Source organism: Palaemon carinicauda, chromosome 40 (genome assembly GCF_036898095.1).
Source record: "Palaemon carinicauda isolate YSFRI2023 chromosome 40, ASM3689809v2, whole genome shotgun sequence".
Classification (NCBI taxonomy): Eukaryota; Metazoa; Arthropoda; class Malacostraca; order Decapoda; family Palaemonidae; genus Palaemon; species Palaemon carinicauda.
The window spans coordinates 22,483,050-22,507,185 of NC_090764.1; the positions used below are offsets into that span (position 1 = coordinate 22,483,050).

Genomic DNA, 24,136 nt, shown 5'->3' on the forward strand with positions numbered 1-24,136 from the left:
GCAAGCCCTAGGGGTGGCAGTCCCCCTGCGTGTCCACCTGTGGGGGGATGCCTTCAGCGTTGCATCCGCAGGTGGCAGCAACACGGGGCCGATGCTTGGACGTTCTCAGTGATCGGCCAAGGCTATCGCGTCCCGTTCACAACATCTCAACCTCCCCTGACAGCGAATCCAGTGTCGTTGAGCTCCTATGCCACGGGATCGGCAAAGGGGCTGGCCCTTCGGGCCGAAGTAGAGACCATGCTCGAGAAGGGTGCTCTCCAGGAGGTCGTCGATGGCTCCCCAGGCTTCTTCAGTCGACTCTTTCTTGTAAAGAAGGCGTCTGGAGGCTGGAGACCTGTCATCGACCTCTCGGCTCTGAACGGGTTTGTCAAGCAAACCCGGTTCAGCATGGAGACGTCAGACTTGCGGTGAGACCACAAGACTTCATGTGCACACTGGATCTAAAGGACGCGTACTTCCAGATCCCAATCCATCCGTCTTCCTGGAAGTACCTAAGATTCTGCCTAGACGACAAGATCTACCAGTTCAAGGTGCTGTGTTTCGGTCTCTCCACAGCTCCTCAGGTGTTCACCCTGATTTCATCTTGGGCGCACAGGAACGGCATTCGTCTCCTTCGTTATCTGGACGATTGGCTGGTCCTAGCAGACTCGGAGTCGACCCTTCTTCGGCACCGAGACAGGCTTCTGGATCTTTGCCAGGATCTGGGGATTGTGGTAAACCGCGTGAAGTCCTCTCTGCAGCCGTCCCAACGACTGGTTTATCTAGGCATGCTAATAGACACCAATCTCCACAAAGCCTTTCCATCAGACGACCGGATAGCAAGGCTGAGGAGGGTGGCGGAACCCTTCCTCAGGCGAGAAGAGCTCCCCGCCCAGTCGTGGTTGCGTCTCTTAGGTCACCTATTCTCCCTGTCACGTCTGGTTCCAAACAGCCGCCTCAGGATGAGATCCCTGCAGTGGCGGCTCAAGTCCCGGTGGAATCAAGGATCCGATTCTCCGGACATTCTGATTCCGATGGGGTCTTTGGAACAGACGGACTTGCGGTGGTGGCTGATCTACGAGAACCTGCGGAAGGGAGTGAGTCTTCTCGTCCTCCCCCCGGAATTGACTGTTTTCGGACGCGTCAAAAGAAGGGTGGGGGGCGCACGTTCTGAACCAGAGGGCCTCAGGCCTTTGGTCAGAATCAGAAAAGTGCCTACACATCAACCTGCTAGAATTGAAGGCCGTCTTTCTGGCTCTTCAGCAGTTCCAATGGTCCCTGGCGGGTCACTCCGTGGTGGTGATGAGCAACAACACCACGGTAGTGGCTTATATCAACAAGCAGGGAGGCACTTTTTCGCAGCAGCTATCTCATCTTGCAGTAGAGATTCTGAGATGGACCGAAACCCACTCGATAACACTATCAGCTCGCTTCATTCCTGACAAGAGGAATGTGCTCGCCGACAGTCTGAGCAGGGCCTCGCAGATAGTGAGTACCGAGTGGTCTTTGGATCCTCAGATAGCCAACAAAGTCCTGACTTTGTGGGGTTCCCCGACTGTGGACTTGTTCGCAACAGCGTTGAACTTCAAGCTGCCCCTGTACTGCTCCCCAGTCCCAGACCCCAAGGCACTCTGGCAAGATGCTTTCCAGCAACGGTGGGACAACATAGACGTGTAGGCCTTCCCACCGTTCTGTCTGATGAGAAGGGTGCTCAACAGGACCAGACTATCGGTCAACTGTTCGATGACTCTGGTAGCTCCGCTATGGCATCACGCGGAATGGTTCCCGGACCTTCTGCAGCTCCTGATGGAGCTTCCGAGGGAACTTCCTCCTCGACACGAGCTTCTCAGACAACCCCACTCCGGCGTCCCTCACAGGGCTGTGGCCTCGCTTCGGCTTCACGCTTGGAGACTATCCAGCGTCTCCTCACGGAGAGAGGCTTTTCGCAACAGGTTGCGAAGAGAAAGTCTCGGCACCTGCGAAGGTCCTCTGAGGGGGTCTACCAAGCAAAGTGGAGAGTCTTTTGTGGTTGGTGTCGTGGGAGGGGTATCTCTCCACTCGATGCCACTATTCCAGCAATAGCGAACTTCCTCGTTTATCTGCGGGAAGAAATGCGCCTTTCTGTCTCGGCAGTGAAAGGCTATCGCTCAGCCTTAAGCTTGGCCTTCAGGCTGAAGGGCGTGGATATTTCTTCATTGCTAGAACTCTCTTTACTCATACGTAGCTATGAGCTTACCTGCTCCCAGTCGGAAGTGAGACCACCTCCTTGGAATGTGGTTCGAGTCCTCAGGGCTCTTAAGAGACCTCCCTTCGAACCATTACGCCAGGCCTCCGATCGCCACCTGTCTTGGAAGACGGCTTTCCTACTCGCTTTGGCTTCGGCCAAGCGGGTTAGTGAACTTCATGGTCTCTCGTATGACATCGCCCATTCAAGGGGATGGGGGGAGGTAACGTTCAGGTTCGTCCCTGAGTTTGTTGCCAAGACTCAGAATCCTGGAGTGCCGGATCCTCGCTTCGACTCTTTCAGGATCGCGAGTCTCCGTTCTGTAACAAGCGACCCAGACCAGCTGCTACCATGTCCAGTGAGGTGTCTGAGGCACTACTTGAAGAGAACGGCTGCAGCCCGTCCTCAAGTGCGAGCTTTGTTTGTGAGCACAGGCAGGACTAAGAGGAGGGTCACCAGGAACACCATCTCAGCTTGGATTCGAAGGGTTATTCACCATGCCTTGAATCCAGCTCCTCTTCCGTCACGTCGCCTTAGGGCACACGATGTCAGGGGTGTTGCTACATCCCTGGCCTTCAAGAGAAACTTCTCTGTGACGCAGGTACTTCAAGCTGGGGTCTGGAAGCGTCAGACGACCTTCACAGCCCACTACCTGCAAGACGTGACCCACAGGAGCCTCGATACGTTTTCTATCGGCCCTGTGGTGACTGCACAACAGCTGGTCTAACCTCAGGCTCCTTTTTGGACAAGTAGCAGTAGGTTGAGGGCGTTGTTACCCGGTCTTAGTCTGCGTGAATGAAAGAGTATGTCTGATCCTTACTTTTCTTCATTGTCCCCTCTCTTGGGGAAGCAGCATCCTGGTCCTCGCATAGCTGACCTCGACCTCTGCAGGTAACCCATGCTTCTTTGTGCTCCTAGTATTAAGCTTAATACTGTTGCGTCCCCCATACCCTGACGAGGTGGTATTGGGAAAGTCCTATCCTAGATTCCTATCTAAAGGTCTCAAGGTCAACTTCATAGGACGAGTCACTCTTTCCTCCACACACTGCTTATGTAGGCCACTCGTTCCTAGCGATGCTAGGAACTTGTGAGGTGCAGGGGCTCCTTTTCTCTAGTGCTGCTCACTGAGAGATTGAGCCCCCGGGCAAGCCGAAGTCAGTAAGGCTGGGGACTTTCCACCCTTCCTAAGGGGTAAGTCACCCAATGTAAATAGCATGGTTTGTATTTCGGTTACGGAACCAATGACAAATTCCAAGATAATTTGTATTTTTCCTAACCATACAAACCTTAGCTATTTACACATATGTGCCCGCCATCCCTGACCCCCAAGTCAAGTCCTACCTCGAAGTGAAGCAAGTCACCGGGGGTAGCACGCTACCCCCCCCCCCCCCCCCCCCGCCCGCTAACTAGCGCGGGGGTAATTCACCCCCTCGTTAAAACTATTGGCTCGTCATTTCAGCTGCGCTAAAAGGTAAACCCAATGTAAATAGCTAAGGTTTGTATGGTTAGGAAAAATACAAATTATCTTCGAATTTGTCATGTTTCCCTTGATTTCCAGAAACTACTGTAATCAGTTAACGGGTGGAATAGGAGACAGAAAAGTAAGTTGAAACTAGAAAGGCAAAATTTGCCAAGCAAATGCAGCATATTTCACCCCATCTCCTTCCCCATGCAACCATGGACTAGCCCATATTATCCGTTTCCAGAAATGGATCCCCGATAGATTTACCATCACATCACCCTACTCCTAAAGGAGCATTTTCAGAAATACAGTTTTGATCTAAATGGCTGAAATCACCTAAAAATTATTCTGAAGTGGTGTATGCAAAAATTGTGAATAACATTGTGGGCATATAAGCAAAAAATGCCTTTTTTTTTGTGTGTCAAAAACAAAAAAAGTCAGAAATCACTTAAATTAAACATTTTAAAGTGATGACGAAAGAGGTGACTTACATCCTGCGTACATATATCCATCATATGAAATTTCAGGCCGTTTGGTGTAAATATGGGGGCACAGGAGCCGAAAATGTACACATTTGGTAAAAGAAAATTAACAAGAATTACAAAATTAATCATATTGAACAAACTTTTGCAGAAAATGTTGATGACTTCCTATTGGTATTTATCTAAGTCACCTCTGTACCAAATTTCAGGATATTTGGTTGTAATACCAGGGCAAGGAGACCAAAATATAAATTTTCATTAGAAAATGGCAAAAAAAGACTGATTTTATAAGCTATTTATAAGAAAATATTTTTAAAATGCACATGGGTATATGCCAACTCTACCTTTGTGCCAAATTTCAGGTCTTTTGGCCCAGAAATGACTGAGATGAATAGATTTGAAGATTTCACAGGAGGAGGAAAAGTAGATAACCTTAAGAAAAAGCAATATATTTCCCTCCTATGGAGCAAAATATAACTATGTTGGAGTCTATAATTTTGATAAAGTCACTATCTTGCTCAGATGAGCTTTAAACTATCAGAATTAACTCACTGTTATAACAGTAATCAAGATATGAATGAAATCAGTTTGAGAGCTGAGATGTGAAGGAAAAAGCAATCTGGAAAGTTTAATACTTGGCAAATACATGGCTAAAAGATCAAGACTAGAGAAGGTCAGTGATAAAGAGAAGGAAAAGTATTTTGAATAACGCAATAAAGGACCCCAGATCGTCAAATGGACAGTTAAACTTGTGGAAGTTGTATGGTAGTTTAGTATTCAGGATCCTATGCCACACACTAGTACCTTACGAATCTAATAAAAAGAACTAAAGATGTACTTGTTCCGTGTGAGAAGCCTCAGCGAGTTAGGGGAGATCAATAGTAGATTGTGCTATTGTGCTCTTGAGGTATTTGTATGACAATACCAGAAATAGATTTCCATATTAGGAATAAGGAATTTAATTGACCTGAAAGGGCAAATGCACTTTGAAGATGGGAGTAGGCTGTTGAAGACTAGACAGAAAGGAAAAATATAGTAAAACATGTACTGTAAGTGAAATCATGGAAAATTTTCGTAGGATAGACAGGTCCCTAAATCTTGAGGCAGTATATCAATTTATATCTATATAGTATATTTTGACAAATGAAGAAAAGGTACTGGACAAGTTTCTGAAAGTGAGTACTGTATACAAATAAGTAGGATTGCTTGAATTTTGAATGAGCTGTCTGTAGTTAAAAAAGTCAATGAATTGATTTAAGTAGGAAGGACTCAATGTTTTGAACTTATAAGTTTCTTATAGGTAGATCTTAGAGTGACTAGTTCACCCTACACCTATACTCTGGAGGTGGGATAGACACAAAGAGGGTAACATCATTTGTTTAACCAACTAGCCTATTTTCAAGGCCTAGCAACATATGCATACAGTATTTGAAATGAAAAGTAAAGGGCCAAGAACACTAGCCAAAACATCTGAGATTTCAATCCAGTACAGTAGTTGTTGATGTAATATTACAGTGTACAGTACAGGTACTGTAATAATAAGCCATGATCCAGAATGTTTAGTAAATTACTTCATGAATATTTCTTTCAAAACTAACACTAAAATCCAGCTCAACCATAGATTTTATGACTAGATTGAAAGGATTTCAATATAAAACCGAATTTCTATGAAGAGCATCTCAAGCATTAAGGCCCTTGTGAAAACCAAACTACAAATTGGGAAACAGGTGATTGCTTTCTGAACAGTTTACATATTTTTTTTTTTCTTTAACAGATACAGTATTCAAAAACTTTAGCTATAAGAGTATTAGAAATTGGATGGTAATTAGCAAGGCCAGGCTCACCATAGGTACATTCACCTAATACTGTAGAATCTCTAATAGTTTACTTGAAAAAATCAGAGCACCTAAGAATGGAAGAGAGAGAATACTCCACCTCCCTTAACATACTTAATCTTGCCCCATGTCATGAAGTTATGTTTTGGAAATTTGCTTGTCTCTTGTAAATTAACATGTCTGGCTTTCTTTTAGGCATTAACATGACAATCCTGTAGTTTTCAAGAATTAATAGATTTGTTTAGGTATACAAAATATCAGTTTAGTCTTCATTCAGATCTGTTAGCCAATCCTTGTTCTCTTTTAAATGCCAACTCCTGTACTGAAATAAATTTTGCTATAAATTTTGCATTAAACCACTTTGTGATCCTTGTGTGGGGTTTTATCTAGAACTTTGACGTCTCAACTACTAGTTGAGATTAACACTCCAGGAATTGCATCATTATACTGTACTGTATTATCTTTATGTCTCATAATTTTGGAAGCCATTTGGTTATGTGGGTTTGAAGAATGTGTCCTCTAGTCTAGTAACAAGTTGCCTACCTACTTAGTAGAATCTGGTCACCTTACTAGATAAATTTTCTCTCAATACTGGTGCTAGTTCTCTAATTATATCAACCCCAGACATCCAGACAGGTGTTACCCTGATGAAAATACTGTACTGTAGTAGGTTCTACAAGAATAGTAAACGACAGGATGTTGCTACTGTTTTTTAACCTCTCTCTCTCTCTCTCTCTCTCTCTCTCTCTCTCTCTCTCTCTCTCTCTCTCTCTCTCTCTCTCTGGGGTTGGGGGGGGGAGCGCCTACCACCTTTGTTGATGGGGCAGTTATATCCTTATCGGGGACGAAGTTGAATCATAAAACAACAAACAAGTATTATTGTTTATAAGTTCAAAACATTGAGTCATTCCTACTTAAATCAATTCATTGACTTTTTTTAACTACAGACAGCTCATTCAAAATTCAAGCAATCAAATACACTGTTCAGCACTGGCACCTCAACACTTGCTTGTTAACATTAAATGCCACAACTGGTAGGCTAAACCTTATTTTTATTATTATTGTTATTATTATTACTGTATTACTATTATTTGAGAATGAAAAATGGCTGTCTGCTAAAGGTGATGAATGCAAGAGTTGATGGGAGAAGTACAAGAGGAAGGCCAAGGTTTGGGTGGATGAATGGAGTGAAGAAAGCTCTGGGTGATAGGAGGATAGATGTGAGAGAGGCAAGAGAGCGTGCTAGAAATGGGAATGAATGGCGAGCATTTGTGACGCAGTTCCGGTAGGCCCCTCCGGTACCTTGGATGACCGCAGAGGTAGCAGCAATAGAGAATTAAGTGTTATGAAGCTTCATCTGTGGTGGATAACGGGGGAGGGTGGGCTGTGGCACCCTAGCAATACCAGCCAAACCCCGTTGAGTCCCTTGTCAGGCTGGGAGGAACGTAGAGAGGAGAGGTCCCCTTTTTTGTTTCATTTGTTTGATGTCGGCAACCCCCCAAAATTGGGGGAAGTGACTTGGTATATGTATGTACTATTATTATTATAATTTTTATTATTATTATTATTATTATTATTATTACTTGCTAAAGTACAACACTAGTTGGAAAAGTAGGATGCTATAAGCCCTGGGGCTCCAATAGGGAAAATAGCCCAGTAAAGAAAGGAAATAGGGAAAACTACAAGAGAAGTACAGTAATTAACAATTAAAATTAAATATTTTTAAAAACAATAAAAATTAATATTAAAGTGAATCGTTCATATATAAACTATAAAAACTTTAAAAAAACTAGCAAAAGAGAAGTAAGATAGTGTGCCCAATTGTACCCTCAAGCAAGAGAACACCCCAAGACAGTGAAAGACTATAGTGCTATGGCACTATCCATGACCAGAGAACGATGGTTTGATTTTGGAGAGTCCTCCTAGAAGAGCTGCTTACCATAGCTAAAGAGTCTCTTCTACCCTTACCAAGAGGAAAGTAGCCACTGAACAATTACAGTACCATAGTTAGCCCCTTGAGCTATAAAGAATTGTTTAGTAATCTCAGTGTTGTCAGGTGTATGAGGACAAAGGAAACTATGTAAAGAGTAGGCCAGACTATTTGGTGCATGTGTAGGCAAAAGGAAAAAGCCGTAACCAGAGAGAAGGATCCAATGTAGTACTTTCTGGCCAGTGAGAAGACACAATAACACTCTTGTGATAGTATCTTGAGTGGCTGGTGCCCTGGGCAACTTACTACCTAGTGGTAAACTGCCTTGTGGGTTAGTATCTTGAGACAAACGCTATTGGTGATTTGCTGATGATGAATTATGCCCTGGGGACAAGCATTGAGGCGAGTCACGATACTTGATTTTTGTGACACTTGACCGGTCCCCTTGTAGCAGAGCTTCATATTAGGGTGTTGAAGTTTTCCCTTTCCTCTGACATTGGTCTGCTTGGTCCAGTTTGAGAGTTGAAGCCCGTGCCCAAGCCATCATCTCACCTTACTACAGTAATTCACAGAACCAACACACGGTTCTCCCTTCTCATAAACTCCTCGCCTTCAGTTATTTTCAGAAGCCCATCACCATCAATTACCAAGTCCCTTTAGCAATGGGACCGGTTAGTGTGAGCAGATCCACGTCAGGAATGACAGTTCCTAGTCTGAGTTTTACACTAGGGTTGTGCATCTTGATTTCGTTGCATGGAGAGGGGGTTAGTTTTATAGTAGCACGCAATACAAATCTATGGGGAAACGCAAGAATTTAAAAAAATAGGAATTGGCTCTTAATCTCCACATTTACTGGACTAAAATTTGTGACACACTTTCGTGTCCTGCAACTACTAAACTCTTTCACTGTTGGCTGGCAGGAAGGTAACTGTGTTCAATAAGATTATGAAACAGATAGAACATGTTCAGTTTTATTTGATATGTGTTTTATGTAGGTTTACAGTGCATTAGGTAAAATTCACATAATGCTTAATTAATTGAACTTAATAATGCTGTTAGTCAATGCATTTTTCTTTTCTTGCTAAATGTTACATTTAAATTTTCAGTGATAAATAATAATTGTGATGATTTATTGAAATTAATAATGCTGTTAGTAATTTTTTTTTTCCCTAAATGCTTGATTCAAATTTTCAGTCCAAAATGATAGGTTAGTAACACTCAGTTCTTCTGTCTTTTGTGCAATTTTTATCAGGGTTTCCTGACGAGGATTAAGAAAATATGAATATTTGAATAATGTCCCATATTTTTCTGAGTACCATCAAAATTTTTTCACAAACCACCGTTTGGGGATCACTGCTAGAGTAGTGTTGGCCATTATGGGGTAACCAGGTATATTAATTTTTAAGAGGGAGACCCGTTCTAAAAGGGCATCGATAGATTGGTCGAGGATCCTCATAGGCCCACAGTGGCAGCAAGCACAATAGCACCTAGACCCTCTATCCTGTTTGCAGAGATATCAGGAGAACTGTTCTATCCTTTTCTGTGCAGCCCATAAGACCTCGGTTAGGAATTCACCATGATCACTCGTTCCCTACGACTTCTGTCCTGGAGGGTATGCAATATCTCCCCTCTCGGGGAGGAGTTTTGCAAGTAATAACAAAAAGGGTGTCTGTATACCTCTGTAGGTCGTCGTTCACCTTCTATTAGGCAAGGGGGTTTTTCTGCTAAGATTGAGGTTGTTGTAGAGGCTTCTCTCCTGTCAATAATGATATCTCTCTCCCCGGGACATCGAAGCTCGTACCTCGGGGAGGAAAGAACCTGCTCTGTCTCAACCATGATATTATACCGTTGAGCTTTAAGTCTTGGTTACCGTTTTGAACGTGGTTAACCTTGCAGCAATGGAAGTCTCTTGTCATTGTGTCCAACTTGCTGCTCCCCAGTAAGACTTTAGACCGCCTCCCCAGAATATAGTTCTTGGACCATGCTTCTGTTAAGGAATACTTTCTTCCTCTAGTCAGCCCTCAGAGCAGGACCTGACTCTTACCAAGGTTTATTTTTCCTTCTCATCTTGACCTCCACAATGAGTGCCAGCAACGGACGGTCTCTTCTGAACATATCAGACCCGTGGGGGTCTAGTAACACCCTACCTTTTCCTCTTAATCTGTTGCTTTCTTTATATAACTGATGACCCAAATCAATTGTTATTTTGCCCTGTAAGGGCCCTGAGGAAATTTCTCAAACAAACTGTTAAGCTTGTCCATAAATCAATAGACTATTCATCAACATAGGGAGAGTCAAAAGGAGAATATACTTGCTCTCTTCTTGAACCAGGCAGGTGATGGTAAGAGCACTATGTACGAACTTGTCTCCTCTCGACCGTAGACCTAGAGTTGATGACTGCACGAAACGTCATGAATACCTCGGTTCCCTTGTAGGACGAGTAGTAGTCAACATGTTGAGGCCAGTTGTTATCCAGCTGTAAGGCTAGAATGAATACTGTATGCGAGGGACTGGCCTCTTCGCTCGTCATTCTCCCTTCTCTTGGGATTTTAGCATCCGAAAAACTCTGCAAGCTGACTTCCTCCTCACTGCGGGTGGCTACCATTATCTCTTGCATAACCTGATACTGTACATGTAACATGTATTTATTATGTCCCCGACCTGTAGGAGTCGGGCAACATCTAGTGTAAGAGTTAAGCTTAGCTCCAAAGTAATACTTACCTGGTTGAGTCACGAGAGCTTAGCTCTCCACTCCTTGTGTAAAGCACAGAGTTGCGCCCCAGGTCAGTTACCAGCCAGTTAGTATTGGACTTCTACCCACCTAAACGTGAGTCTCCATAGTAAAGTGCTGGAAGGTTTGTATTTGGTACTGGAACAAATGACAAATTTGGAAATAATTTGTATTTCTCCTAACCATACAAACCTGAATCTCTCTACACCTACTGGCCTGCCGTCACCTACCAGCAAAAGTCATGCCTGCAATTGCAAAGTGGCTTGTTTTGGCTACTGCGTGTGTGAGCGGGGTGGTTGCCTCCCCCTCAGACTAACTAGCAATGAATAGTTTCACATCACTAAAAGTTTTTAGGCCGGTTACAGCTGTCACTGAAATATATCTCCATAGTAGAACGCTTCAGGTTTTTATGGTTAGGAAAAATTATAAATATATTCATTTCTACTGGGTTCCTCTTCAGTTAGATAGTCCAAGTAATGAATTCACCGACTATGAAGCAAGCTTTTTAATAAGTAGACATGATCATATTTCATCATATTTTTCTTTGTTATGAAATGGGTTATTAATTCTTATGTTAAGGACAAATGGTAAGCATTTTGGTCTCTTCTAATGTTGCCCACCAATAAGAATTATAGGAATATTAGCGCAAACATTGAACATTGGACATCAGTTGATCGGCCTTGATATTTAAAAGCCACTCATGAATGGCAGAGGCAAGGGACAGTGACATTGCCTTATCAAGTATGACAATATGCTTGAGACTGACCATAAAGTATTTATGCATTTGATCAGTACCCAAGCCCCCTTTCCACCAAAGCTAGGATCAAGGAGGCCAGGCAATGGGTGCAAATGACTCAGCAGATAGACCTATAGGCTCTTCCAAACCCCCCCCCCCCCCCCATCCTTAGCTCACAAGGATGGTGAGGTTGCAGTAACCAAAGGACATTACCACATGGCCATCACAACCCTAGAACAGAAATAGTATTATCCCAGCTAAGGATTGATCGCAATAGTTTGACCCATGGACTCGTTTTCCTGTTACAGGGGGTTGGGAAGAAATCACCAGCACCAATCTGTGTACACACAGTAGTTTGGATTCTTGAGTGGCTCATACCTGGTCGTATGCCTTGGTTTTTGGATGCCCTTAACGGGGGCTGCTTGCTTCTCAGGTTGCCATTGCCACTCTTGAATCGTATCTTAAGATATACATTAATGTATAATCTTATGCACATTGATGCAGTGACTACTCTAGGGCTTGGATGACTCTCATGGATCTTTACCACACTTTCCAAAGGCTTTATCTAGTGCTAATATCTTTTAACATCTTTTGCTATGTCTAGAAAAGGTAGTTTTCCCCTGTTAAACTTCTATCCCCCCAAAAAACAAGTTCACTGCCATTTAGCATATCAGAGTTGTCCGGCTTACTCGGAGAATGAGAATGTAGCTTTTACACGAGGACCTCTGAAATGAGAGTGATAGATTACTGTAGTTCTCTGGGTTCTATGGATGTTTTCTGTTCTGATATAAGTTTCTTTTTGGTGGCAAAATTAAAATCTCCTTAGCCTTGATTTTTATCTTCCACCTACCATAGTCGTCAATCAAAGTATTCTTCGCCAGTTACTATTGTACAGTAATGATCTAAATTCTGTGTTTTCTTTGTACTTCAGTGAGCCTTGAAGTGTCATTCATTGACTGACTGTGTTCTTTTAATATGATGAAGCCTCAATTTTTTTATTTATTAGGAAGTTAGTAGTGAAGTTTTTAGTTTACCGGTGTATACAAAAGATCTAATTAAAGTTGTTACTGTTCTTAAAATAATTTGATTGCTTATTACTTCTCTGGTAGTTTATTTCTTTGTTTCCTTTCCTCACTGAGCTTTTTTTTCCTGCTAGATCCCTTGGACTTATAGCATCTTGCCAATATTTTATGAGTGCATGATGTCCCTAGTTGGCCAAAATAGGAGGTATGCTCAGTGTGATCCAGTGGGAGAGCGGTTTAAATAAGTCCAAATTTCACTGAGATCCAATATTTTATGAGTGCATGATGTCCCCAGTTAGCCAAAATAGAAAGTCTGCTTGGTGTATCATAGGTATTCAGTCTACTGAATTCTGTCCAATTTGTATTGGATAACAGAGTAGTCAAATTCATGTGATTTCCACATAAAGTACTTTAGACTTGGCATACAAAAGTCATTGAGTTCCATGTTGCCATATTTTTGTCCAGTTCTGAAGAGGCTGTTAGCTGTTTGCTCTAGAATTGCCATAATTACTTCTCTTCTGTTCTTATACAGAAGAGAGAGAGAGGTAGGGGGATCATAATTTAGTAGCTGCTTCTGATACCACACAGAAGCCAGTCTTTAGGCATCTTTGACAAAGATTGATGCCATTAGTTTAGTTAGTTTAGGTGAGAAAGGAGACCTTACGAAATATTTCAAAACTCTTGAAATATCCACAGGACATGACTGTTTGAAATTCTCCTTTAGTCTTGAAGAACTATTGCACAAGAGGCCCAAGATTTAGAGTGGGATAGAATAGGGAATGAAAATAAGGAGCCTCTTCATATTTAGTGTCACTAGTAGACTTGAATGAACTTCACAGAAACTTTATGGGATTTTATTCTTTATATTCTTTAGTCAGTTTTTTTAATTTGTTACTGTCCTTGTAATAAACACTTACAGCAATGACCTTAGTATCACTAGATTCATCGATGGCAGCCTAAAAATATTGTTAGCAGACTTTGATAGGGATTAATATGTTAACTTCAAAAGGTTTTCCCTTTTTTTTAAACCAACAAAATGCTCGGAAAATTAGAAGGCATCCAAAAACTGTCTTGGACTCCAGGGTGGAATTATTAAATCTAAAGTGCTTAGTTACACTGTTGATAAATGTAATTTTATATACAGTAATTATATCTGAAAGCTTTGGGCAAATACTATGTATGAAATGTACCCCTGTAGATGCTAAAATATTACTAAAGTGGTTTATGAGCAGGGTTGTTTATTGTTATGAACAGGGTGGTCAGTATGATTGTATTATAAAAATTTGATAGAAAAAGAGAAGAAAACTCCATTTCTCTGTTAACTGCTGCTCTGCAATATTTTAGTGGTTATTTAACTATTGTTAAGTGTGACCGACAGACACTCACCCTAGTTATTGTTCTTGGGTAATGCCGTAGCCTTTGTACCATGGTCTTTCACTGTCATGGGGTAGAGCGTCTCGTGCACACTATTCTATCTGTTTTGTCTTCCTCTTGTTTTTTTTTTTCTTTTTAAATGGTGTATTGGGCAGGCTTTGATCCTTGTATATTACCTCTGTTCCCACTTCCTTTCTCCTGCTTTGCTGTCCAACTTTTTCCAACTTGTACTGATTGTATTCCCCCCAGTTGCACTTGGGTTGTGAATGGTCTCCTACTATTTTGTCCTCTAATTTACCTCAGTTTGTACTTCCTTTCTTCAATCTTGCTGTTTAACCTTCAAACACTTACCTCTTAGTGTACATGAAGGTGTTGTTACCCAGTGGCACTTTGTACCTGAATGTCCTCCCTAGCCCGGGTCATGTGGCCCAAATTTATAAATCCGTCCATCCTAAAATTTTCTTCCTTCAGTATAAGAAGGTTTAGCCAAATTATTTGAAATTCACTGTTCTTTTATTGTAGAAAGGTAATCTACATAAATGTTCAAAAGTGGGGTTTATGCAAATGGGCAATAATGAAATATTAATTGAAAAAAATTCAACAATTTTATACAGTAATGGAATTTATAAACATAAATCTAAGGTCTCTTATATTTTAGTTGCATTTTCATTAAATGGGCTTTATCTATTAAACCTGAAACCCTTTCGTAAAAGTAAAATCACTCATGTTTTGTAAAACATTCATAAAACCAGTTCTAGTATGAAGAGTTAGTTATCCATATTCGTTAATGTTTTGTTCATAAAGTTGTTGTAATTACAAACTTTCCGGTGGTCCTTTATTCTTATATTCCAACAAACCAACTTTTACAATAGCTCAGGATTTTCTTGTAAGATAAATATGCTTTAATTCACTTGCTGAATTATTAGTGTAAACAGACATTACTTAGGTTTTTATAGCTTTGAAGTTAATTTTGGTTGGGGGGGGGGAATCAGAATATATTACCCTTACAGTATGTCCCCTAGGTTCTGAAGTCAAATATAGTTATCCTAGGTATCCAGGTCATAATTTTCCACTTCTGATGTACTGTTTGTCAGGTAGCCTTCATATGTATTAAAATGCTTATAAGTACATGATAATTTCCTTGTACTGTATCTTATTTCAATAATTTTTAATCTATTGCGCACAAGTTCTTGTGTTTTGAAAGTTTTTAATTTCATACGTAGAAATTATGCTAGTCTAGTTGTACCAATTCTTTTCACTACTGTGAATATATAGACTGCAGTATAATGCAATACAGTATTATATAAATTCAATCTAAATTAATTTTCAATGTTAAATTTTATTATACTTGTTTGAAGATATGTTTGTTAATATTAAAATTACTTATGACCATGTTAACAGAAAATAGTTCTTGGTTTAGGGTTTTTAGATGCATTATCAAACTGCATGCTGCAGATTTTAGGTTACAACTATAAATAGAAAACTTAGATTTATTTCCTTCAATAAGAGCGTAAAGTCGGTGGCAAACACCATAGCCTTTTTATTACTGAATTTTATTTGTATTACATACATGAGAACAAGGATATGCTTTTCTAGTATTCTCCCAAAAATCATTAATACTATGCAGTTCTGTTTTCCAACTTATTTTTAACATATAACTGATCATAAAGTTTTGTATATTATACAGCAAGTACTGTACAGTATGTGGTTATAATTAGGTGAAGCTTATTATTCATAAATAAGAAGCAAATTTATTTTAAATCAAACTTTTTATTGGGTTTTTCTTATCTCATAATATACAAGAAAATATAATTCACTCATTGCAGACAGCAAGCAGTCGGTATCACTACTAACAGCAACCAATTTAGCAAATGAAAGTAAATCTATGAAGAAAGTGAGTTTTAGTGTCACTGCAAGTGGTACCACGGTAATAGAAACTCAAGATAGCTTAAGTGGCACCACTTCACGGAGAGGGTCGGTGAAGTCTCTGACGTCTAACAGTAGAACGGGGTCACTGAAGAAGCAAAGCCTTAAGGTTGAAACACCGTCGGTCTTAGAGGGTCCAAAAATTGTTGCAGTATCTGACTTGTCAAGTACACAGCTGTTACCAGCACAAGATGATTTAAGAGCATATGCCTATGAAGGTGATGGCTCCCCTTCTGGATCTCTAACATCAACTGTCCTAGGTAAGTGGTTGGTCTACAACAGTCTGCCGAAAAACTCATGATTAAATTCAAATACAGTGTATAACTTTGGATTTGGGGCTGTAAGATTTGTCAATGAGTGTAATGTGTATTTAAATTAATTTTTATTTATAGAATATACATAATTAAGCATTTGTCAAAGTTTTCCAAGCCAGCTTTTGAGCTAAAAATTAAGTCTAATAAAAATAAAATCATGGGCCCTAGACATTATAAAACTGTAAATTCATGAGGTAATTGGAAATTATAGTGCACACCTTTTTTTTTACTTGTTTATTGTTCCTGAATGAACTGTTGCAAGAGGTTTAAATTATATCTAATCAGTTTCTTAGAATGAACTGTTGCAAGAGGTTTAAATTATATCTAATCAGTTTGTTAATCTGATAGATGTGTTTTGATAATGTTTGGTTATACAGTTTTGAGTGGGCATTCTGTTATAAATGTAGCCTAGCTCTTTTACTTGGTTATCACACATTTATTCCTACACAAATACAAACCATCATCCTTTATGTAGGAGAACGTTAACAGTAAATCTCAGAATAATGTTATTATAAATAACTAGGTGTTAATGACCAACAGGTAGTTTACCTGTTGATAGCTGGTAGAGGGGAGGTAACCCCCCCCCCCCCCCTGTTAGCTACCTGACAGGTCGCTTAGATATCAGCTTCAGTGGTCAGACTTTCTCTTTGACTAGAAATATTGAAAAGTTTCTAGTTCTTAATCCAGTGTTTAAATGAGTGTGATTGTGTTATTTGTAACACCAAATGCTCTTGATTGTTGCCAAAAAAACTACAGCCCTTTCATGATTACAATTGAATTCGATCCTATTTGTGTGGAGTATTTTGGGAATGGCTATCCTCCCAGTGGGAGAGAGGTATAGTAGGAGGCATAAGTAGTAGTAGTAGACTAGAAGTCTTCACCTTCAGGGTATTTCCCTTGATGTCAAAGTTTTTTTTTCATTGATCTCGGTTACGCTTCCATCCAACTCTTCTCCATTCTCTCCTTTTGGGCAATTGATTAAGAATATTGGGCCTTTAACATGAGGGCTGCCTAGGGGCAAGGGAGGTGTAGAGAAACGGTGGGCTCCTCAGGGTGAGCCTACTTTGTTTCAGGTTTCGTATGCTATGGCCTTATTTAGGGCTTCAAGGATCCCATTCTGAGAAGCTACAGTAGGAGACTTTTCTTGGTGTTTTTCCCCACGGGAAACTTCATGCTACTGTGCACAGGATTGACAAAATATGCCTGACCCCTTGCCTTTCAAGGCAGCCTCCTCCTCCTGAGCCTTTCCAGTAGTACCTTCCCATTGAATGCTTCTTCCATACAAGCATCTTCAGTTATTTTCTCATCTCGCCGCTAAGCAAGCTTCTTCTAATAGCACCTCGGAGCAAGCTTCTTCTAATAGCACCTCGGAGCAAGCTTCTTCTAATAGCACCTCGGAGCAAGCTTCTCCTGAATGCCTCTCACCTCAGCGCACCTCTCACTTTATAGGCAGTCACCTTCCAAGTGAAGTTCCTGCATCACTTCTAGATGTGCATCAGCAGCTCTACATTGACAAGTTCTTCTCCAGACAAGCTTCCCCTTTAGGTTATTCATGATCCTTCTCGACGTGCCTTAATCTCCTGACATGTTTCTACTGGACGTGCTTCTGTGAGTTCTACCTCACCCTAGTGTGCCTCATCCAAACATGCTTCATCCGACAAGTGATCATCCAGATGGGATTTGCCATCTTCCATCTTCCAGACGCAATTCTACAACACGTTCTATTATAAGACGCACTTAGCCTAACAGCTCTGTGATCTCATCAGGGTTTTTTGCAAAGGCTATCTCCTCTTGAATGCGCTAGTAACGTTTATTCAGCGTGTCTTGGACGTGCCACCCCAGAACGTGCAACGTGCTAGGCGTTTAACCCCAGAGAGATCTGGACACTTTCTCCTGGACACAGATCAGGATGCCAGAAAACTCTCAATCAATCCTAGACAATGAAGAGTTCTCACCCTGGAATGCACTAGGAACATCATACCTGAGCATCTTAGGCAGTCCTTACTCTGCAAATTAGACATGTTTACCCTGCTTATTGACTTTGAGAGATTTTCTCAATCTCATTCTGAGCATTCATCTTCCTACTACTTTCAAGTCAGAATGTTCTTGGCATATTTATACAGGGAACACACAACATTCTTGGCATAATTGTCCAGAGGACAATCTCTGGATCCCTCGCCTTATGAGGATAGATTCTGCTTGAGAGACTACTTGCCCGATACTGTGACAAATTAGACAATCTTCTCCAGTTGCACCTCCAGAACGAGAACATGGATCGTAGACAAACAGTTAGCATATCATTGTGCGTTCCTACTATAGGATCTTTTCTATAGAATTTTACTCCAACCACTTTTCCCCAGGAAAAACGAAGGAAAAGAATGTCAACAAGCTAAGGCCCAGAGACTATTAGGGTCTGAAAAGTCCTAAATAGTCAACCCAGATTGTGATAAGAACATATTTCCTCACAAGGGTGGAAAGGCAGCCAACGACCATTTCTGAGGGGACTCCTGGCAGCTCTAGGCCTAAAGTTTCCAGGTAAAGGGAAACTTTGAGAGTGGGAAAGTTCTACTGCCCGTTTCCTGCGCCATGTTCAAGGCATTAGAAATACTGTAGAAGTTACAGATCGTTGTTCCCTCTCCCTTTGGATCTGGTGGTTCTGTTCATGAATGGGAGAGGCAAGGGACAGTGACATAGCCCTATCAAACAGGACAATGTCCTAGAAACTGAACATATTTGATCAGCGGCCAAGCCCCTCTCCAGACAGACCTGTAGGCTCCCCCAACCCCCCCATCTTTAGCTCACAGTGACCGAAGGGACTAAAGAGTTTGAACAGGTGTAGTGTTAACTAGTCAAGGAAGTACCACATCAGCCACCACAATCCTGGTTGGTAGCGTCTTCCATCTCCATGCAGGCGGGTGCTTTGATTGACCAGTGATCAGGAACTGAAGGCTCTTTAGCTGACATGGAGGGCTCTTGACACTGACAAGAAGAGCCCTTAAGGGTATTAACCTTTCGGGGTTTGGTGCAGTTGAGTTCCTGATGCACCAGGCATCTTTTTTTTTTTTTTTCTTTTAAATTCCACAAACATATTGGCCGCAAAGGAAGACTTAAATTTGGCAAAGTTGTTGATCGAAGGCCCATCACTGTCTACCTTGCTGAGGAGGTCAAAGCCTGTGCTTCTACAACAAAGCTAGGATAGCTTCGCAACCTCTGCAGTTGGGTAAACCTGTGCAGAAGGTGGTCACCCACCCTCAGGTCTTAATCTTGAAGACACGGAGCCAGCCCTTTGTCTCAAGTTCAAGGTCAAAATAAGAGGTAGAGGGGGGAATCTCTTCAAAATGCCACTAGTGAGGTGATGGTTCATGGCAGGAAGTTTGATATTGGAGTTCCTTTGGTCTGGGTAGCTCCTGGCTCCCTCCTGTTCTTCAGCTCTCCCCCTCCCCTCTGATTTCTTTTACACAAGTCTTCTGGAGGTTGAAAATTGGACATTGACCTTTTAGCCTTGAACGGGCTTTATACAGTCTCCATTCAAGATGGAGATGGCGGTTTGGGTGGCTCATTATTTAGACGATTGGTTGATTCTGGCCATTCCAGGATCTGTGGATCGTGGTAAATCAAAAGAATCTGTTCCTTAGTATACCCCACTACCCACCTCATCAGTAGCAGAGCCTAATAAGGCAACTGTTACCCCAAGAGTATCTAGTGACCTGTGGTCCACTTTACCTCCAGTCTTTTCAGTAGGAACTGAAGCAGAATTGGTCCCAACACTTTACCATACTTACTCACTGATTCCAGTAGGGGAAGAGTTCTTAAGGGATCTGCAGTGGAGGTTTTAAACCTATTGAAAGAATGCGCTTTGTTTACATCTCGTCCAGAGTTCTTGCTCTTCACCGATGCCTCCATCAGCACTTGGTGCTGGGGCTCTGGTACAAGACTGAGGAGCAAAAGCATCATTTTTGACACTTCAGCACTTTTACCTTCTTCTCACAGGTTTCACAGTGTGTTAGTAACTCTGCCAACACCACCGTAGTGGCTTTCATCAACAAACAAAGAGATGCTGTATTACTACAACTATGCCAGTTGTCAGCAGAGACTATTTGAGTTTGCAGAGCTCAACTCTTATTGCCCTTACTCCAGGCAGAAGTACCATTGAATACTGGCCCTCCTTTTCCCTTTAATATTTTCTCTTGGGGCACAGCATCCAACCTCACCAGCATGACTATCTGGTTGTTGAGCAAGCTCGCTTCAGTGTGTGGCTGTTCTGTACTCTGGTACAGACAGATCTTTTCTCCACACTCCTTAGAGGGGGCAGTGCGATGTAACCAAACAAACTCTTAATCATAAAAGGTCTGCAGAGGATATTTCGGACTCATATGATTTTACTAGGTGCAAGTTTTCGGATGAAAACAATTGAAACATGGGCCATGAACCCTCTGGTACTATTAAATTGAGGTGCTCTAACTTTAGTCCAAGGCAACAAACAGAGTCCTTGCAGGTTGATGGCATTGTATGTCATTTTAGCATTCCTAACTCTTGAACAGGTTTCAAACTGATCATGAATCGTAGTGAGACCTTGGATAGAGGAATGCTCAGATATACTGAGTAATCGAACAGTAACTTTGGTCCAATTCAATCTAGAAATATCAGATTTTCTAGTACTTCAATGAGAAATACTCCTTCAGTCTTGCGTGAAAGACTATCACTCTCCCTTAAGCCAGGTTTTCACAATGCACTAAAAAGTCTTGCCCTCCCAGGGAAATTGAGCTGACCCCATTACAAGCCTTGGTGAATTGTGTAGGGAGGTTGCATGAAATTTCATATGTCACAAGTATAATAGAATATCTGCTTTACCTTTTTCCATACTTCAGTATAAGTTGTGACACACAAATGCCTCGCAACTTGCCTACATGTTTCGCAGACTGTGCAGTAGGTGGTAGGACTTCCACCATCCCACCTTTCGGCTGCATGTTACTCGACCCACTCATGGAAGCTGTAGGAGGGGAATATTCTTTTCAGTGTTCCCTTCCTCCCTCTCTATTGGCCAAGTTAGGGAAAGAAACCATTATCCATAAAAGAGGGAGGGACTCAAGGTGCAGATCTTGGCCTGGCCGTCACAGGGGGTCTTCTTAAACACTGACTTCAGGGGCGCAACAACATCCAGTGAATGGATAAGGGAGTTTTGGCTCACCTTCTTTCACTTCTCCATTGTGGCATCAACTTCCTTCTCCAGAAAAAGGGCAGCAGTCTCCAATGCCAAGGCCTTCCTTGGTTATATAAATAGTACATCCTTTTGCCCCACATATCTGGCGAAGTGGAAGTGTTGGCATCCCTCTTCTGCATGATCTATTGGCTGACTGGTGCTCTGAAAAAGTAGCAGACATAAGTCCCAAGAGTGATGAGCCCACATTGTTGAGTTTGCTAGATTAAGTTATTGAGGGAGAAAGGGTTCATACTCTCTAGTATATGGAAAGAACATTGTTAAGAGGTTGGGAGGAAAGGATTTTGTCTGATAGTTTAAAGCATAGGAACTTCCATGGAACAGAGAGATCTTTGAATTTACCCAATCATAAGCTCAAGTTCTAACCATGACAACTCAAGAGTGGGCTCTGATGTCTGTGCACAAAAGAGCCTCTCAATGAATGTTATCCCTCCCTTGTTTAGAATGTAATTATCTAATCAGCTTCCTCTGGAGCAGAATTGGCTGCCGTTAGGTAGATTATGTCCCAGGACTCTTCTTCCTGTTTCACAGCTAACAGGAAAGCTTGCCTCTGCAGAGCGAATGTAAGAGTTTGGCTTTGAGTGGCTTGTCAGTTTGTCGCATGAAAGCCTGTCACTGGTTGGTGAAGAGTTGTCTTCAATCGCTTGCAAGTGATGTGACTACTTTTGTAATAATGTTCAAAGTGGTCATGTGAAGTCTCGTGCCTCTTACTCCATAAGGAGTTTATTGAAGATTTTGCTGGATAAATCTATTTGGAAGGCGTATAGAAGTGGTCTGGTCAAGGCCGATTTGCAAGTGGAAATCGTATTGGCTGCCAAGCCTTGTCCATGAAGGTGAATAAAGAAGGACATGCAAAAATCTATGGAGATTTCCGTAGGATTTTTTGCCTTGACGAAGGATACCCACTTCTTCCAGGATGATTCGTATTGCCTTCTGGTAGACTTTGTTTTGTATTCCTCTAGGAAGTCTAGACTGTTCTTCGTTTTGTATTCCTCTAGGAAGTCTAGACTTTTCTTCGAGATCCCAAACGTTTTCTTCACGGCTAGGGAGAGAAAATCATGAGATGAAGATCCTTGACTTTCTTTGATGAAGCGAAGACAGTCAACTTCTGCACCTGTTGGGAGAGAACTGGGTCCGGCAGGGGGATCAGCTTGGGCTGTAGCTCCAGGACTAGTGGGAACCAATTGCTCCGGGGCCACTTGGGAGCCACTAGGGCTGCTGTCCCTTTGAAGGTTCTCAGTTTGGAGAGGACTTTCAGCAGAAGGTTGGGTAGAGGGAACAGGTAAATCTTGGACCATCTGTTCCAGTCCAGGGACATGGCGTCCACTGCTTCTGCTTTGGGGTCCTCTTAAGGGGCCACATATCGAGGAAGTTGCTTGCTGTTGCTCGTCGCGAAAAGGTCGATCTGTAGTTCCGGGACTTGACGAGAGATGGAGGATGATCTTGCGTCTAGAGACCATTCCGACTCTACTGGGCTTGTCCTTGATAGAGCGTCCGCTGTCACGTTGTGGAATCCTTATAGGTGAACTACAAGACAGGTGCCATTTCTTCCTATCTGCCAAACGGAAGACAGGTAGAAGCACATGATTTAAGTTAGGCGATCTCGAGCCCTGACGATTGAGACATCTGACTACTACCGAGCTGTCCAGAGTTGGACGGATGTGTATTGCGGGACGCGGGGATAATTTCTTCAGGGTGAGAAGAACCGCCATGGCCTCCAAGATGTTGATGTGAAACATCTTGAATAGGGGAGACCATGTTCCTTGAACTTGCCGAAGGTCCTTGCTTCTGACCACGGGCTTAGCAGGGAGCGAAGCTGTTCGGTAGGGGTCTCGAGATCTCTTCGAGCGAAGGATGCGTTTCGTCTCCAACTCCTGATGCATCCTTTAGCTGTGCTCGTAGCACTGGGTTTGTCACTGAGGCGAACTGTAGTGAGCTGAACTTGCTCCTGCTGTCGTCTTGAGATCCGTTTGGATTTGAGAAGTCTTCTGACAGACCCTACTATTTCTTTCCTTTTCTTTAGTGGAATGGAAAGGGTGTGACTTTAGATCCCAATGGATTCCTAACCATTGGAACTTCTGAGCTGGAGCGAGGCGAGACTTCTTGGTGTTTATTTTGAAACCCAGATGTTCCAGGAACTGGGTCACTTTGCTGCAAGCTTTCAAACATTTTTCTGGCGAAGTCGACCAGACCAGCCCGTCGTCAAGGTAGGCCATCACTTGGACACCCTGAAGGCGTAGCTGGTGGACGATTGTGTCTGCTAGCTTGGTGAAGATTCTCGGAGCCACGTTGAGCCCGAAGGGCATGGCTCCGAGGGCGTAGCTGCTTTGATGGAGCCGGAATCCGAGGTAGGAGGAAGCGTGGTGGTTCATTGGGATGTGCCAGTAGGCATCTGCCAGGTCTATTGAGATTGTGTAGGACTTGTGAGGCAGTAGGGCTCTTATTTGTTGAAGAGTCAGCATCTTGAATTTGTTGTTCGCAATGAACTCGTTGAGGGGTGACAAGTCCAGAATGACTCTGAGTTTGTCCGAGTCCTTCTTGGGAACACAAAACAGTCTTCCCTGGAACCTGGTGGACTTTTCCCTCTTGATCACCTTCTTGTTCAAGAGTTCTAGGACATTCTTCCAAGAGGGGGGTTGATGGCTGGAAGTGGTTGTGTCCAGCTCCAACCCAGTCCCTTCTTGATGATGCTGTGTGCCCAAGGATCGAAGGTCCAGTGATCCTGAAAGTGGCGCAGTCTTCCTCCCACTGGAAGCACTTCATTGTTTCTGGTTTCCCGAGGGCTTGCCACTTCGGCCGCTAGCTCCCCTTCCTCCTCTACCTCCCCTTCCTCCTCTACCTCTTGGATGAAAGGTAGAGGACTGTTGTTCGTAGGCAGGGTTGAAGACCGGTGATTGTGACAC

The 24,136-nt window shown here is 42.4% G+C and overlaps 1 protein-coding gene across 1 annotated transcript in view; it reads left to right on the forward strand.

Annotated features, from left to right (window-relative positions):
• The window catches only part of LOC137631865 (putative neural-cadherin 2), a 117,894-nt gene that overhangs the window by 88,519 nt on the left and 5,239 nt on the right, over positions 1–24,136 (forward strand). Inside the window, exon 19 of the mRNA XM_068363871.1 lies at positions 15,602–15,961. Coding sequence (XP_068219972.1) covers positions 15,602–15,961 — 360 coding nt within the window. The remainder of the gene's footprint in view (positions 1–15,601; positions 15,962–24,136) is intronic.